General features: G+C 41.6%; 5 protein-coding genes across 5 annotated transcripts; 2 read left to right on the top strand and 3 right to left on the bottom strand.

Moving 5' to 3' along the window:
• Positions 1-999: 999 nt before the first annotated feature.
• C922_04297 (signal recognition particle subunit SRP9) lies at positions 1,000-1,668 on the bottom strand (the record flags this gene model as incomplete). Its single annotated transcript, XM_008819882.1, has 4 exons — positions 1,000-1,049; positions 1,194-1,314; positions 1,476-1,544; positions 1,570-1,668. The coding sequence occupies 4 exons, from the start codon at positions 1,666-1,668 to the stop codon at positions 1,000-1,002; spliced, it is 339 nt and encodes a 112-aa protein (XP_008818104.1).
• Positions 1,669-2,719: 1,051 nt separating this feature from the next.
• Positions 2,720-5,423, top strand: C922_04296 (hypothetical protein; the record flags this gene model as incomplete). Its single annotated transcript, XM_008819881.1, has 8 exons — positions 2,720-3,874; positions 4,144-4,197; positions 4,333-4,377; positions 4,528-4,593; positions 4,749-4,841; positions 4,978-5,038; positions 5,154-5,203; positions 5,370-5,423. The coding sequence occupies 8 exons, from the start codon at positions 2,720-2,722 to the stop codon at positions 5,421-5,423; spliced, it is 1,578 nt and encodes a 525-aa protein (XP_008818103.1).
• Positions 5,424-5,528: 105 nt separating this feature from the next.
• C922_04295 (hypothetical protein) lies at positions 5,529-7,022 on the bottom strand (the record flags this gene model as incomplete). The annotated part of the gene is made up of 2 exons (XM_008819880.1): positions 5,529-5,561; positions 5,784-7,022. The coding sequence occupies 2 exons, from the start codon at positions 7,020-7,022 to the stop codon at positions 5,529-5,531; spliced, it is 1,272 nt and encodes a 423-aa protein (XP_008818102.1).
• Positions 7,023-9,252: 2,230 nt separating this feature from the next.
• Positions 9,253-11,966, top strand: C922_04294 (hypothetical protein; the record flags this gene model as incomplete). Its single annotated transcript, XM_008819879.1, has 4 exons — positions 9,253-9,285; positions 9,485-10,243; positions 10,571-10,671; positions 10,994-11,966. 4 exons carry the CDS (start codon positions 9,253-9,255, stop codon positions 11,964-11,966), a joined length of 1,866 nt encoding a protein of 621 aa, XP_008818101.1.
• Positions 11,967-12,865: 899 nt separating this feature from the next.
• Positions 12,866-16,752, bottom strand: C922_04293 (hypothetical protein; the record flags this gene model as incomplete). The annotated part of the gene is made up of 3 exons (XM_008819878.1): positions 12,866-13,214; positions 13,508-13,757; positions 13,893-16,752. The coding sequence occupies 3 exons, from the start codon at positions 16,750-16,752 to the stop codon at positions 12,866-12,868; spliced, it is 3,459 nt and encodes a 1,152-aa protein (XP_008818100.1).
• Between the last annotated feature and the right edge of the window lie 233 nt (positions 16,753-16,985).

Here is a 16,985-nt window from a genome sequence, read left to right as displayed (position 1 = left end):
TTTGTCAAACTTAAAAAAAAAAGAAATTTACAGAACGGGGGGAAAAGCCGAGCAAGGAGGAGGTATTTTTATTGAGAAAAAAATGCCTCTCTTCTTTTGCTTGCCTTCTTTTTTTTTTTTTTTTGTGCCATCTGTTACATGTCTCGTATTGGCAAATACTTATCGCATACAATTCGATATCTTCGCGCGATGCGGTCGAATGATGTACTGGTCACAGAGATAGAGGGATGCTTATGTTATTCTCGCTTTTTTTTTTATTGGCACATTCTATCAGCCAAGTTTGCAGCTACGTTTGTACACTTCGCCAACTGGACGAAGCGCATGTTCCAATTTTTCAGTTTCGCATACCACCAGCTGTTGATTTTTTTTTCCAGCGCAGATTGCACGTCATATATATGTCAATATGCGCGTATAAGTGTAAGCTGCCGCGGAAAATAATAAGTAGGCAGGCACACTTTATATTTACGCTTTAAGCTAAACATTGCAGGGATAGGAAAGTAAAAAAAAAAAATAGTAACCTTCCAATAAAACGCAAATTGCTACATATTTATTACATAAAATTGCTTGCGTTAATTAGTGCATATGAGAAAAAATGGGGCAAAAAAAGAAAAAAGTGTTATACACTTTACACTTGCAAAAATGTATACCAAAAATTATCACCGTGTTCATATTTTCCATTACACACAAACAAAAAAAAAAAATAATAATAAAAAAAATATAATAAAATAAAAAAAATAACATCGAAGTATGCATACACATGCGCGTGGTCCTATTCAAGTAAGAGGACTATAGGAAGGGAAATTATAACCCCCGCTTACTTACACGTAAGCATTCGGGCGAACTTCCAAAGGATCCAAGTTCTAAATGAACGTAAAATAAATTACTCTCTGTGGGGTCATGGAATCGTAAATATTTCCCCAACTGTGCAGAAGAAAAGGGTAATTTCCCAAGTGGGGGGGTTGTCACAATTCACATGGTTTTATTTTTTTTTTTTTTTCCCTAAGTGCCCTTTTTTGCCTTGGGGTCACTGGTAGTTTTATCGGCACTTCCTGTAGAGGGGGTGGGGGATTGAAGCGAGAGGGCATTTGGGAAGGCATATTGACAGAGGGGTAGCTCCATCTGTACACATTTACTTATTTACACAAAAGGATGCTGACAATTGCATGCATCCATTTGTGTGCACCCATCCGTACTGCTAAGCTTGAGCGGGAAGGCCTCGTTAGCGTTTTCGCTGGAACTCCACATCAGAAAAAGGGAATTTAATTCTTCTATCCTCTTTAAGTTGTCATTTTTGCTTAATCGATACATTATGCTCTGCGAGGAATTTGGACAGGGAGACACTCTGTGTAGGTATTCGTTGTGAGAAACGGACAATAATAACGGAGTGCATATAGTGAACCAGAAAACACGCATCAATATGCAATTTTTAAGACAGCGAGAGGTGCGCTCCCTGGAGGGCGATCAAATGACCTTACGTTTTTATTATCCGTGACTTTCAAAATAATTGCCTCGGTTGGCCTATGCAACTTTATCACGTATCTTGTCTACAAAAGGGGAAGAAGTTAACACTTTAGTTGCAGCGTGCGTGACGTTGCTAATTTCGTCTAGCAGTTGTGTTTGCACGGTGTGGCTCACTCCTTGCGCACCATCACATTTCTGCACTTTCATTCCGCTCGGCATTACCCTATCTGGTGATTTCGAAATGATGTCCCTTGACGCCTGCATGAAATCCCCCCACGATATGGCATAAACCACTGTGTAGTAAAAAAAAAAAAAAGGAAAAACATTCGCAACATGTGTAAGCGATAAAGAAAACAATTTCAACACAGTTACCATGTGCATACATGCATATGCGTATCCATTTTGAAGAGGCTGTGGCAGTTTGGTTTAATCACTCAAATGGCATAAGTACATATTAATGTGTGACAATGGGCGATTCTCTTAATCCTTCCAACATTCGCTTTCATCGAACAGCACATTGCTACCCCCCCCAACGCACGTTACACGCGTAGGTACACTCATATACATAGATAGTCGTATGCGCTCGTTCCTCTCGGACATTACTTTTTTTTTCTAACTTCGTTCTCTTTCACGTTAAATTAAACAGTTTTAGTTTCTCCTCGGCGGAGAAATCCCACTCCTCAATTGGAAGCTTGTTAGGAACTATCACCTAGTCAGCTACTACGCACCGAGCGTACGTAATGCATATGTGACCTTGGTTGAGAAAGTCGAAAAGGAGTATGCCAAACGGAGGTTCACAAAAAGGGAAACTCCTCTGCTTCCCTCAAAGTTGGAAGTTTTCTCCTCATTCGACAAGTAACGCCTTTTTAAAAAAAAAAAAGAAGAAAAAAAAATCTACTTCTATCCTATTTACTGCATATTTCTATGCAAAGGGCGAAAGAGAGCATCATACGAGGTCGCGTCGTCGAAAAGAAAAAAAAAAATTAACCAGTCAGTCAATCAGTCGATCAATCACTCAGCCAACCAGTTAGTGAATCAATCAATCAACCACTCAGTGCATATGATAAAATGGCAAAACATTCACCAGAATTCCTGTCGGGAAAAAATTAAAAAATGGAAGGGGTCCCCCCCACAGCACTTCGCAGATGAAACAATCCCACTGCCAATTCCACTCCGAATCACATTGTCAAACTTTTTAACTACAACTGGAAAAATGTGCTTCTAACAAATTTCACAAACAAAGAAAGAAAAAAAAATTATGGAAGAGGAAGAGGCGAAGGAAGAACAGTCCATACACGCCTCCCCGGGAGGCAATAACAACCTTAATTGCGACAATGTAGCGAATGTTCAACGGGAAAACGAACCCGCATGCCCACCAGATGAGGGAGAAGCGAATAAGGATTATAACCCACAAGGAGTGAGAACAAATCAAGGGAACAACGCGTACGAAGGGAATGGCCCAACGGAATCCCAGAATCACGAGTGGCTAGTTTACGTAAGCAACCAGTCATATGGACCGTACAATTTAGAGCAGATGAAGAAACTATGGAGTGAAAAAAGATTAAACATCATGTCGGTAATATTTAAAAAGGGAGATCAAAACTGGAAGTATGTGTACAACGATGATATATTAAGAGGGTTCCTACCTTTTAACACACCAAGTGGTGATGGCACAACGGAGGGGTTCCAGGGAGGCGCCACTGCGAAGGAGCATTCTGCTGTCGTGCAGAAGAACACAAATCGTGTCTCTAATGTTGAAGGAAATACATACACGCTAAATGGTAACTCCAGCAAGTGTCCCGACGACAGCGACGATTGTGACCCCCACCGTGACAGTTGCGATCACGCACCCGACGGAACCACTGGGTTGAACCCTTTAGAACTAGAAAAAATCAAAAAAAAAGAGAAAAAAAGAAAGTATCTAGAGAGAAAAAAGAAAAAAATGGAGGAAGGCCTATGCGATAAAAAAGTGAAAAACAGCTGCATTTACATAACCGGCTTACCTAGTGATATAACAAGGGAGGAAATACATAGTGTGTTTAAAAAAGCGGGCATTATTAAAATCGACGCGGAGACGACAGAGCCGAAAATCAAAATATACTATGACGAAAACAACCAAGTGAAAGGAGACGCCTTGGTTACATATGTGTACACACAGAGTGTCGACATTGCCATTAAATATTTTGATAATTTTTACCTAAGACAGGACTGCATAATTCGTGTAGAAAAAGCACAATTCAACAAAAAAAAAGAAGCCTCCAAAGTTTCTAAAGAAGAAATGCTAATTAAAAAAAAAAAAATCAAGGCCGCCAAATATGAGCAACTGAGGTTGCAGAAGTGGGAAGATGGGTACACCGGAACGAAAAAAAAAATCGTCATTTTTAGGAACGTCTTTTCGTATGAAGATGCAGCGGTAAGGCGGGCTCGAGGGGGAAATGCCCAACCCATGAGCACCTAGGAACATACCAATTGTGTATTTCTGTCATGGCGCTATGGTGCCCATTTTTGGACACATGTAAAAGTGTGCACAATGGCGACAAAAAAAGGGATAGCTAGCGTGGTATTAAAAAGATCAATTTGTGCGACCATTCACCTCCTAAAGGGCACTTACATAAATTTGCTCCCCATATATATTTTCTCTCCTTTGATTTCATACCCCTCCTCCCCGTTCCCCAAATGTAGAAGCACGATGAGGGAGACCCCTTCTACGATTTTATAAAAGACCTGGTCGAAATGGTAACTGCGAAATTTATCCAATTGAAAGGCGAAAAGTGTGATTCGCGATTGCAATCATACAAAGTAGCCATCTGTTTATCATCACCGTTATTTATTAATTTTTTTCATTTTGTTTTATTTTATTTTCCAAAACAGGAAGTAAAGAAGTACGCACCCGTGCACAAGGTGTATCCCATCCCGGTAGGCTAAAACGAAAGTGGTGAAAAGAAAAACTTACGCTAGATGAAAAAGCGCCTTCGTGGTGCCATGTGCCGTGTGCACTCTACGAACGTTCTTACGTAGAAAGAAACACGGCAGCAGATTCCTGCCCTCGCCATTTCCCACTTGAAGAAACACCCCAACGGAATTGTCTGCGTCAAATTCAAAGGAGTGGAGGAAGCCGAGATGATAGTATCGGTATGAGATCCCCAACAAAAATAAAGCAGCCAACTCTCTATATTCCCATTCGAACAGTAGAACGCTGAGCGGGAGGCACTGCGCACTCTATATACACTCCCCGCGGAGGTGAAAAACGCGAAGCGATATAAATAATCATTCCTCCCTTTCTACAGTGCTTCAAGGACATGGAGCTGAATGATAAAAAGCTGGAAGTGTATTTTTACGATGGAAAACAGGATTTGAAAGCGCAGTGCCTGCCTGCAAAGGTACTCCAAACAGAAATGAAACAGCGTTGGCTGCATAAGTGTGAAGCGCGCCTGTGTGCTACATAGTTTTTTTCTCTGCCATAGTTTTGTCCCACTTCATCCTGCTGTTATATTTTTTTTTTTTCATCCATATCAGAGTGCCAACAAGGCGCGTGCAGAGGACGCACACGAAAATGAAGAGCCGGATAAGAATACAGGTAATTGCAACATGGAGTAAAGTGCAGACACACGAGGGAATGCCCTCTTCCCTGGGTGTGTATATACTTCTGCGTGTAATGTAACGCCCATTTTTTTTTTTTTTTTTTTTTGCAGAGGATAACCAACGGTCATTTTTGCAAAACAACAATTTGCAGTCGTTTCATGTAAGCAACGAAGACACAAACAAAGAAAAGGAACAAGTTTGATGTGCAATAACACATGTGTGCAGACATAACGTCGACAAAAAAAAAAGAAGCGAATGCATTTATAACCCTATTAACAATATCAACCCTTCAATTCATGTGGCAATTTTTTTTTTTTTTTCTGCAGGATTGGATTGATAATCAGAGTGAAGATGAGGAACACGAAATTATGGTCGAATAAGTGATGGTCGTTCTGTTTCGCATCACTCCTAATCTATCTTGAAGATTATTTTATTCCCATTTGTGTCAATTTTTTTTTGTTTGTTGGTCCGTTCACTTGGTATGATTAAAAGGGGCCGTTAATGGACTTTTCCTCGAGCTACAAAGAGGCGGGGGAGGGGAGCAAGTATGGGTGTACACGTGTAGGTGCATATGTATGGTACATGCGCAGAGATTCATAAAACATGGGGGGTGAACGAAGCATTTCATGTGAAGAAACCCCAAAATTGTCGCAGAAACTTCGGCAAAGGATGCTACACTTCTCGCGCTCAGCAACACGGTTTACGTGCCGCTCCTGCCGCTCCCTTTGCAACTGACAAACTTTTGTAATTACATTTTTCATAATCAAGGAGAGCACATCCGCGGGGGGCCTTTCAAAATAGGAATTAAAAATTTCCGCCAAGTGGACAACCCTTTTTTTGTTGTAATTTGTATTCACTGCGTCAAAGTTCATCACATTATAAAAAATGCTTTCATCTTTCCCTGTTAAAAAGTGATTAATATTAAACATATTTTTACCCTCCCCTACCACTTTATAAGCTGTTGAAACACCTAGGAATTTCCACTTTTTTAGCCCCAAAAAGGAATCGATTTTTTTTTTATCTTTCCGAAACCCTGGTATTTTTTTTTCCAAAATGGCCAGAATGTCTTTAACTTCGTTCCCATTCTTATCGTACACTTTCATATTTGGTGGGATTAACGAAACTTCCTCTGCATTGTCATTATTTGCTAAAAATAAATTCCCAAATATTTGGCACGGCATCAAACGAATGTTCTTATCATTCAGAGCGTTTATTTTAGACACAAATAAATACCCTTGCAATATGACCATATACTTGCTATTCATTTTGTTAACAAACTTTATTGTGCACTCGAAAATATTGTTTTGCAAAAATTTGTTATACCAGTAGGCGCGTGTCGACGAGGAGGCCGACACGATATTTTCATAGTTATACACAAACATGGGTAGCGGTTGCATCCGTTCCCCTCTCAGTAGGTTCAGATTTGCGTCATCCGACGCTTCTTTATTCGTGGAGCTCTCCGTTTGCCTCGACCCTTCTGCCCCCGTCCTGAAATCTTCCGACTCGTTTGCGGCGTCCACTTCATCCAACTCGTCCAAATTGTCGGGATCATGCAAATTGCTGGCCCTTCCCAACTCGGCCGCCTTCCCCATGTTGTCACTTTCGGAGGACTCCCCCTTTGCCGCTTCAAACTCCGTGTCCATTATAAATACGGGGAAGTAGAACTTCCAAACTCCTTGGATGTCCTTGACTGCATTTGTTGTCTGCTCCTTTAAGTGCGCACCCGATTTGTATTTCTCCCTCAGGTTTATGTCCTTGTAAAGGGATAGGTGTATCTTGTTCGGTTGATGTTTCACCCCGCCATCTTCACATTTCTGGCGCGCAATTTTTTCTCTGCACAGGTAGTTACAGGACGTGCTAAATCTTCCAAAAAAAAGGTTTCCCTGTTTTGGAATTAAATTGAAGCAGTAGTATCCTCTTCGATGGTCCCATAAAATTGTGTCACGTAACAATGTAAGAACGAGTGGTATCAACCGCATCGTACGTTTTTAAAAATGCATTTTCGTAAAGCTCTGGTGATGTTTGGGCAAGGCGAATGCGCAACTTTGCAAAAATGTATCTCTCCCTGGGTGACTCCTAATCTCTGTAAACCTTTTTTCGTGTTATTATATTTTTTTTTTTCACAGTCCTTTGGGGAATTCTGTTAACCCTTGTAATGTCACCCGTGTTGGTATTTTCTCCAAAACAGGGTCTCCCCCGTTAAGAAAAAAAAACAAAAAAAGGGATATGCACACAAAAGGTGCAATGTTAAAAACGTACCCTTTGGCTGCACATTTTTGCAAATTTGCTTTAAAAAGAAGCCTCTTTTAGAACCACCGCCTTGGCAGGCTAATAGTCTACGCTTTGAAACGAAATGTGTTGCCTCTTAAAAGGGGCAAGCCTTACGTGAACCCCCGAACCACGTCACACAATAGAGAGTAGAAGATTTTTTCCTTTCTTCATTTTAGCTCGTTCGTCCTTTGGGTATAGCAGCTGATGGATATTTTGATACACCTATGTTTGTATAACCCGAAGTGAGCCATTTATAGCGGCCCTCTAAACTTAAACGGTGCATAATACAGACGCATCGCAACGGCGTGGCGACATACGAGAAAGAAAAGGACTCTTTTTTTTTTTTCTTTTTTCTTACCGCTCAGTAGAAGCGAACCTGTGGCTAACAAAATATGTGCAGTAAGTTGTGAATACTAAAAATGATCATTCCTCGAATTCTCAAAATCGCCCATTTTGTGTTGCCTCACATGACCTGTCATTTTATTTTTACTTTTTTTTACCCCTCCTCTTCAAGTTTTAATTTGTTATAATGGCATCGTAGTGTTTTTTTAAATCACAATGTGATACTATCCAACCCTTTAAGCAGGTGCGTTCCCTTTTGGCCACATTTGTCTGTCACTCTATTCGCCACGCTCACTTTTTTTTACTTTGCCACGCGGGGCAAATGGTAAAATACATGCACACCACGCAGTGTAAGGGCCAGAGGAACGTACCACATATGCAGAATGGACATGTTGATTAACGGACAAAGGAAGCACAAAAAATGTATACATCTTCCCAGAGGTGCATAACAACAGCACCATCTCATTCGCTCAAATTCATGTATGTGCAATGGAATGGCCATTTCGTTGCTTTCAACGCGTTTGCTAATTCCCCACACCCAAAAAAAAAAATAAAAAATCCGTTTCGCAACACGCCACTGAACAGTGGCATATAAATGCAAAGTTGCAAAGTCCTGTTGTTTTGCAAACGATCTAGGAATCCGGCTAGCGATGCATTTTCGATAATATTGGAATAAATAAAACGCAGTTCACCCTGTTGTCCTATTTGTTTTACAACAAAAGCATTTCTATATGTTCCTGAGGTGGGCCGTATTCAACTTTCTTCTTTTTATCAGGATTAAGAGAGAGAAATTGATCGCATGCACACGTACAAAAAAGAAAAGAAAAAAAAAATGTACACTATATGCATATAACTACATATATACTTGCCAAAATGGCAATTTTTTTTTGACGCCGCAAAATTGTGTGCCTCTCTGGGGGGAATTTTAGCCACTCAGTGGAAATTAAAAAAAAGACGAGAAAACGGTTGCGCGCGTGTCTAGCACACATGTACACATACGTATAAACACATACATACGTATAAACACATACATACGTATATAGTTGCTCATATATATGCCCCCTCACGCGTGCACATATGCACAAATATGGCACATTCGTCAGTCGAATTTTTCGCAACAGAACAATCGCAAAGGGTTAGAAGAAAAATCCCGCAGGAAAAATAAAACTCTCGCACATATTACGTACGTAACGAACGAAATAGCAATTGATTTTTTTTTTTTTTTTTGTTTTTTTTTCCTTCTCGGCCTGTCCTCTCCTGTCAGCAGTTTCCCCCCTTTTTTTTCACATTTTTTGAAAACACGCCTTCACGGATGTAAGAGGGTTTATGATTGTTTTCCTACACCCTTTGAACAGCAACAAAAATCGAGAAAGGAAGGAAAAGCAAAAAGAAAAAAAAAAGAGAGAAGAAACCATGGGGAATTCCTTGTCCAACACGGCGTTGTTTCGCCCCACCGAGCCAAGTGTCCGTACCAAAAAAAAAAGAAAGAAAAATAAGGAGAAATAAAAATCTGCACGTATGTACCGATACGTGTACTGCACAATTTACCCCTGTACGGCACTTCCCCCATCCTGCCACCATGTGCGATGAGGACAAATGGGAAACAATAAAGCGAATGGGGGCGCCATTGTACCCCTTCCATCTGTCTACGCGTCTGCACGTGAACATTTCCCGAAAGGCAGAACATGGCGAAAAATGGCACCACATAACTGCGCTGCTAGTGTGACACGATTGTTTGCTCGTTTTCAATGGGTCGTAACTCCATACCTATGTGTACCCACACAGGTATCCACACATATGCTTAAGCCTACTCCTACCCCCCCTGCAGTACGGAGAAGACCAGGAAAACCTAGTGTATATCCCAGAACTACTGAACATCGACGTAGAGAAATTCTGGGGAGACAAAACATTCGAAATATTTAACAAGGAAGAAAATGTAAAAGAGTTGCACAAAAGGAAATTTCCAGCCATATTTTTGTACTCCAAAACGTCAAGAACCAAACACACCATCATGTACTTCCACAGCAACTCCTGTGATTTAGGACAAATATATGACGAAATGTGTCACTTGCATGAACATTTAAAAGCCAACATACTCGCCATAGAATATGTAGGGTTTGGGTTGTGTTATTTGGAGGGATTCCCTAATCAGTACAACATCAACAGAAGAGCCCTAGCTGCATACAACTTTTTAAGGTCATTAAAATTAAAAAGTGAACAAATCGTACTATTCGGAAGATCCATAGGCACAGGGGTAGCTACAAAATTAGGATATAATTTAAAGTTACTTGGACATCAAGTTGGAGGAATTATTTTACATTCTCCATATGTGTCAATCGAAAAATTAGTAGAAGAATATGTTAGCTACTCCTCTTACATCATTGAAAATATATACGACAATTTTAAAAACTTGTCTAAGCTTAGTAACGGTTACGATACTGACACTCCCCTTTTGCTTATACATGGGAAAGAGGATGAAGTTATTGGCGTCTCTCACTCCGAGTTCCTGATGCAGAATTTGAACAACAAGTTCAAGACGGCCTCCTACCCCGTGGACTCGTACCACAATTATTACTACGTCATTGATGTAAGTGACTGGCGAGAAGGGAAAGCGGAAAATGGGAAGATGGGGGAAATAGGAAAAATAAGAGAAATAAGAAAAATAACAAAATAGAAAAGTAATAAAAAATGGCCAATAATGGACACAAAATAGTCCCCAAATTGGCCCCCAATAGGTACAAAATTCCCCCCCTTTCCAAGTCGTGCGCCTTTTCTCCCCTCCCACGTTTCTCGCCCCCGTATGGGGCCTCGCCAGACTGCTCCTTCGCAAACACGTCTCCACATGCGCACGCATGTGATGCATCTCACCACAAACAACACCGGTTGAATTCATTCTTCCCATTTCTCTGCAAAGGACCTCGCCATGCCTAGCAAGACCTTCCTACAAACCCAGAGCAAATCGCGCCACGAGAACTGTGTGGACATAATCGTGCCCAAGTCTTTCTTCAAAAAAGGGTATTGAAAAAGAAAAGAAAGACGTGTGGCGATAAAACGTGGTATCACATGTGACAGCAAGTGCGGCGATAGGCGTGGCACCACGTGACGGAAAAGATATCACACTCACAACGCGAACATCGCACCCCCGTCGGATGAGCCCCATTCCACCCGACAAAGACCTCAACATCCCAGTGGACTGCGAAATGCCTCGCACTCTCGTCTCTATAGGAACAAATGGATCCTCGTTCACTCCTGCAAAATTGTTTCACACGCGCGAGGATAGATGCACATGAATATACCTGCTAAACTTACCAATCACGTGCTGCCTCCCCCCTCTTAGGCCCGAGACACACAAAACAGTAAGCGTAGGTGCAGCCGGGACACAACTGGAAACAGGAAAAAACAAATCCGAAGGTACATCTCCCGCACAAGACATACAGGAAAAGAAAGAAAAAAAAAACATAGCACATAGTGAAGGGAAAAAGAATTTCCTGAGTCCTCTGCCAACACAACGCATCAAGGAAAACGACTCGAAGAAAAACGAGAAACAGTACAAGGAAAAATGGGAAACGAAAAGTCATAAGCATGTCGTAGGCGTCACACCAGGAGGTGGAAAAGACAAAATGGGGACCATCCAAGAATCCTTTTCCAAAAATAGTGACAAAGAACAAGAGTCCAAAAAGGAACCCCCAAAACATGGTAACAAGATTGACATAATAATATCTGCGCTAAACGGTGAGGGATTAAAAAATTTGAAAAAAAAAGAGCAAAAACATAGTGCAGATTCTAAGGGTGCATCTAGAAGAGGTCTGAGGGTCCCCAGGAGAGAGAACCTCAACGCATCCGCACCCCCATCGGTATCCGCATCAGCATCTGTATTAGCATCCCCATCAGCTTCCGCATCAGCTTCCGTATCAGCTTCCGTATCAGCATCTGTATTAGCATCCCCATCAGAATCTGCGTGTGCATCGGAGAGTGCGAGTGAAAGGAAAGAGAAGAAAAAAATAGCAACCTATTCGAAAAATAAAAATGCGGATTATTGCAAGTCCCCAAATGGGGAACACACAGGGGAGATAGGGAAAAGGAAGTCTGGTGATGAGGAACCATTCCGAAAGGAAATTAAAAAAAAGGAAATGCGAGATAATAAAGATACATGTGACAGCACGAATGAGATTAAATCTAATGAAAAGACTTTAAGTGATTCGAAGAAATGCAAAGACGAAAAAAGCCGTCAGGAACACAAACCGGATGGGCAGCATAAGGATGATACTATCTCCACAATTGATGAAGACGGGAAAAGAGAACACGCATAACCAAATGGTAAACAGGGAAACCGTGTTGTGTGTGCCATATTGTATTATGATTATGAAGAGGCACATATGTCTCAGTGGCAACACCCTGATCTGACACGAACTCCTGGGGGTGGAAGATGGTTGGAGAGTATGATTCCAACTCATTGCGAGGTGAGGGCGAAAAAGCGGTCTCTTTGTTTTCATATACACATGTTCTTGTGCGCTTCCTTTTAATTATTGCTGCTCTGATAGGAAGAATTTATTTTCTGTAATTTTTATTTAGTATAATTAAACTAAAAAAATGTGCAAAAGGCTGTAGCTAAATGGCACAAAAGTAGAACAAGGGGGCAACAATGGAAAAAAAAAATTGTTTTGTCTTTACATATTTATAAGTACAATTTAGCCCATTTTTGGAAAGTGAAAAATTCCTACACATGTTACTTCCTCGGAAATTGCTCCATGTGCACTACGGATTGTGCGAACGCACTGTTCTCATCGGAAGGAGTAAATATTTTTCGGGGGAGGATGGCTAGTTAAAGTACAGCGGAATGATCTGAAGGGGGGTACAGGTGAACGTAGAAATTATAACGATGCTGGTGGATACGACAGCAGGGGCGATTTGCACACATGTACTTGCGCAGCTTGGCTTATATGTTTCTTCCCCCACAGCATCAATTTTAAACATCATAGAGAGAAGGCACAAAGGCCGACTCGTACCTCTATTAAATGCAGGTACTGCGGGCACATGGGGCATTTGAACTGTCTGGACCTCTGCGCGTGAATTTTGTCCACGCAGTTCCTACGGGGGGAGGGGAGGAGAAAAAAAAATTGCAGGCATGGGTGCGGCAGAAAATGTACATAGTTGTTGAGGAGGACTTAAAAAGTGGTGTAGTACGTGTGATGTCCCTCGTATTGATTGCTTACTTGCAAATGGCATGTCCGCATCTCAACACATACGGCGGATTCTCCTTGGACGATTTGTCCCTACTAATGGGGCAGGTAAAGGAGGAGTGGAAAAAAAAACATCCACTCAAATCCACTTCTACCGCCAGGGAGTTTGAAAAGAGAGCGCCATTCTCTTTGTTCTTTTCATTTTTCTCCTTCCCAAATTTGTCAAAGCATTTGTCTGCACGTCTCTCGCTCGCAAATGTTAGAGACGAGCTGTTCTTCGCCTCCTGTAGTCTTCTGTTATTTTCCTTCAGGATGGCCTGGGCCTCTATAAGCTTCTTCGAGGAGATCAGTCCTCCGCACACCAGAACGGATAGGGCGCTAAACGGGGGGAAAAAAAGAAAATACGTATGGGTACATATACAAGCATATATAAATGTAAATATTACGGCCCTTTTGATTTTCTTCAGGGGAGGGCATTTCCCAAGCGACACATTATACATAGAAACGGCGCCCCAAAATGCAGAAAGACACAACGGGCAAAGACCATACGCTAATCAGTTCTCTGGTAACCCCCACAGGACAGCTTGTTAAACACAAGCCTCGATTGCGTCTACCCTTTCAGGTGCGTCTCTATTTGGGCGATCGCTCCTTAGTTTGCTTTCTTTTCTTACCTCTCCAAGTGGATGTAAACCTTTTTCTCCTTGCAGCTCTTTTCCCTTCCCTTCTCAATCTTGGAGTCCTCACAACTTGCGCTGCTCTGCTCCTTTGCGGGGTCCTTACTATCTTGTGGCTCTCCCTTATTGTCATCTTTCTTCTTTTTCTCTTTATTTTTTTTTTTGTCCTTTTTGCTCGAGTCCTTTTTCTTCTTCCCTTCTCCGTTGCTGTCGCTGTCTCGGCCTCTTCTACGAGGTCCTTTTTTACCTTCGGGGTTGTAAGTGAGAGCGTTAGGCGATTTAAACAGTTCGTGCGTGAATGCAGAAGTGGATGCTTCCCTGCCTCTGCACGATTCTCTGAAGGCACGCCTCTGCAGCGTATGCCTGTTCATTTCCACCCTACCTGCTGCACACTTAGCGCTCCTGAAGCAACCTAAACCGTAACCGTGTTTTTTACTCTTAGCGACCTTGTTGTCACTTCTCTCGTTCTTATTTCTCTTCATCTTGACTTCCATCTTTTCGTCGTAAAAAAAATTGGGGTCATACCTCCTCTTTTTGAAGTTCTTTTTGTAGGATCCCAAGAAAACTCCCTTCTTTTCCTTCCTGATTTTTGCCTCGGCGTTTTCCTTGCGCTTCACCTTTTCTCCGTCGTTCGAGTCCTTTGAGTGATCATCTGAGTGATCATTTGGGTGGTCCTTTGGGTGAACCTTTTCGTCTGGTTCTTCTCCTGCGCCTGCTTCGTTTTCCTTCGGCAATTTCTGCTTTCCCCCCTCGTTGTGCGCGGCTCCCTGGATTTTCTCATTTACATCATCCTTGTACACCTGACTATTCTTTTTTTGATCCTTTGCGAACTTCGCCTCTGAACCCTTGTGATGAATTTCATCCCCACTCTGCGCAGTAGCATAGTCCGCATTGTTACCAGCACCACTTGGGTTGTTCCTAGTCTCGTCGGTGCTACCTGTCGGAATGACTCCCTCTTCCCTTAAGGCACCATGCGAATGTTCTACCTTTTCGACAGATTCTCTGTTACGCTCCTGCTGCATGGGAAACTCATCACCATTACCTTCTTTTCCTTCTTCGCATTTTTCAGATAAAACCATTTCATTTGCTTCCATTTTTGGTTGTCTCTCTTGAGCATTCTCGGGGAGGGTCCCTGCTTTCGACTGGGTGGGCAAAACCTCGGCACCTCTTCCTTCCCCGGTAGAAGGGAGATTCTCGGCATTCGAATTCGATGGAGCAATTGTTTTCTCCTCATCTGCGACGTTTTCCTGAAGCCTTTCCTCTACAGATGGGACATTCTGGCCCACTTGTGATTGCTCTACAGTTTGTTGTTCTTTCTTCTTTTCCACTTCCTCATGGGACGTGTCTTTCTTTTCTCCCTCCTTCTTCTCATTTTCTTCCCTCTTATGTTGCTTACCAATTTGGCTATCCTTTGTACTTTTTTTTTTTTTTTTTCCTTTTTTTTCTTTTTTCCTCTTCTGCTTATCGTCACTGCTACGACTGCTCTTGTCCTTTCCTCTGAGTCGGTCCTTTCGCCTCTCCTTCTTGGCCTTCCACTTGAGACAGATACGTCGAAACTCCGCATTGTTTCTATAGTTCGAGAGAGAGCTATGCAAGGTGTACATTTCTCTATTGGTTAACGCATGGGTGAGTACAATTCTGCTCACATCGGTGGGAGTTTTGTTTGCCCTCGTGTTTTTCGCAGCTAATATGGCCCTATTGTATGCCTGTATATTGTTTGTGTTTAGCAAAGCAATGGCAGTGTTTTTTTTTATGAAATCTTCCTTTATCAAATCTACTTGTTCTTTCACTTTGTTGACATCTTTTTTTGTATTTTCGTCCGAACTGCCAGAGGTGGAGAAGTGAAACTCGTCTTCACTTGAGTACATCATGGCTCTTTCCGAGCTGGGGGTTCTATTACTTTGTGAGCTGCTAGTCCACTGCTCTGTGTCTCCCCCCAGCTGCTTCTTAAACGACTCAAAATCTTCATCAACGTTTTTAACCTTTGTTGACAGGGTACCACTACTGCTGTTGATTAGGTCACCTACTACATCGTCATTGTCATCTTGTTTTTCCTTTTCTTTCCCCATGGTGTTTTTGTTTTGCCTCTGTTTGTCACAGATGGCAGGGTTAGTAACATTCGCAGTTTTTCCTTCTCCTATGCTCTTTATTTTTCCCTTTTCCTGTGATAATAACACTGCGCTATGTGCGCCATCCCCTACATGCACGCTAGCTGTACCCTCAGTGGAGGATAACGTAGTGTCCATTTTCTTTATCTTCTTTTCGCTCATCTTTTCACTTTTACCATTACGCGTTAAAAATTTACACTTGGCAAATTTCCTCTTCAAAGTGTTTGCCTTTTTCATAAAGCACGAGTTCGTTAGCGCACGAAATGAATGTTTCTCCGACATGTTGCAAGTATAACCACTTGCTTCTTTGCAGAAGCTGACACATTCACTATTTCTACTCTGCAGAAAACATAAATGAGAACCCCTCTCATAGTAAGAATTGCTCCTACAATATGTGTTACTCACATTTAGGAAGTTTGTATAACCACTATTTAAATTTTTATTCGTCCTTTCCAGAATTTTTGTGTCATTATGATCATAAAACTGTGCTGCTCTCTTTAATGTTTTGTAGGTAATATAGGAGGTATCATTTTGGTACATCTGCGAAAATTCATTTTCACTCAGTTCGTACAAATAGACAGCTTCTGGTTCCTTCTTCTCATTCTTACATATGCGATGATGGTAATTGTAATCGTTTCTCCACGTTTGGTCTTGTTCCTTTTCGTTCCTTGAAAAATTGCCTTCATTTTTTCCTGCATTTACTTCTACAAAAACGTCTTTGCTGCATTTGAAAATGTGGCTGTACCATCCTTTGTTCAGTTTGTCATCCGCTTCGCTGTCTCCCCGGGACTTTGCTCTTCCAACACAGACACCGCCACTGTGTCTTCTCCTTCCAAGATTGCCGTATCCAACATCGGGCAAAATCAATCTCTCTCCATTCACATAATGCTCATCTGCTGTGTCGTAAAAAAATGGGTTTCTAATCCTCTTTTCGTTTCTCATAAACTCATCTATTCGATTTTCTATAAACGTTTCGCTTAACGGGAGAGTGCCATCTTCTTCCTCCTTGGTGTTGGCATACGTATCGTCCGAATCGTAGTGAACATACTTCTCTTTATATATATCGTTATGAATTAATGGCCCCTGAGTGTTCCTGATTCTATTGCTGAGGCCGTATACCTGCTGATGTGTCATGCTTGCGGGGTGTATTTTTTTTTTTTTTTTTTCTTCTTGGATTTTTTGCCTATCAGATTTTCTTTATTTTTCTTTATTTTTCTCTTCAAGATGTGCTCATTTGTTTTTATTTTTTTCATTTTTTCATTTCTCTTTTGCACCAATTTGGCCAGTTTTTTTTCCTTTCTTTTTGACAAAGCGGTGATGATAGTTCGGTTATCGCGGCGATCATCATGGCAGGGCTCATTCCGGTT

Source organism: Plasmodium inui (genome assembly GCF_000524495.1).
Source record: "Plasmodium inui San Antonio 1 unplaced genomic scaffold supercont1.21, whole genome shotgun sequence".
NCBI lineage: Eukaryota > Apicomplexa > Aconoidasida > Haemosporida > Plasmodiidae > Plasmodium > Plasmodium inui.
Note: the sequence above shows the minus strand (reverse complement) of the source record. Positions and strands in the feature narration are given on the sequence as shown.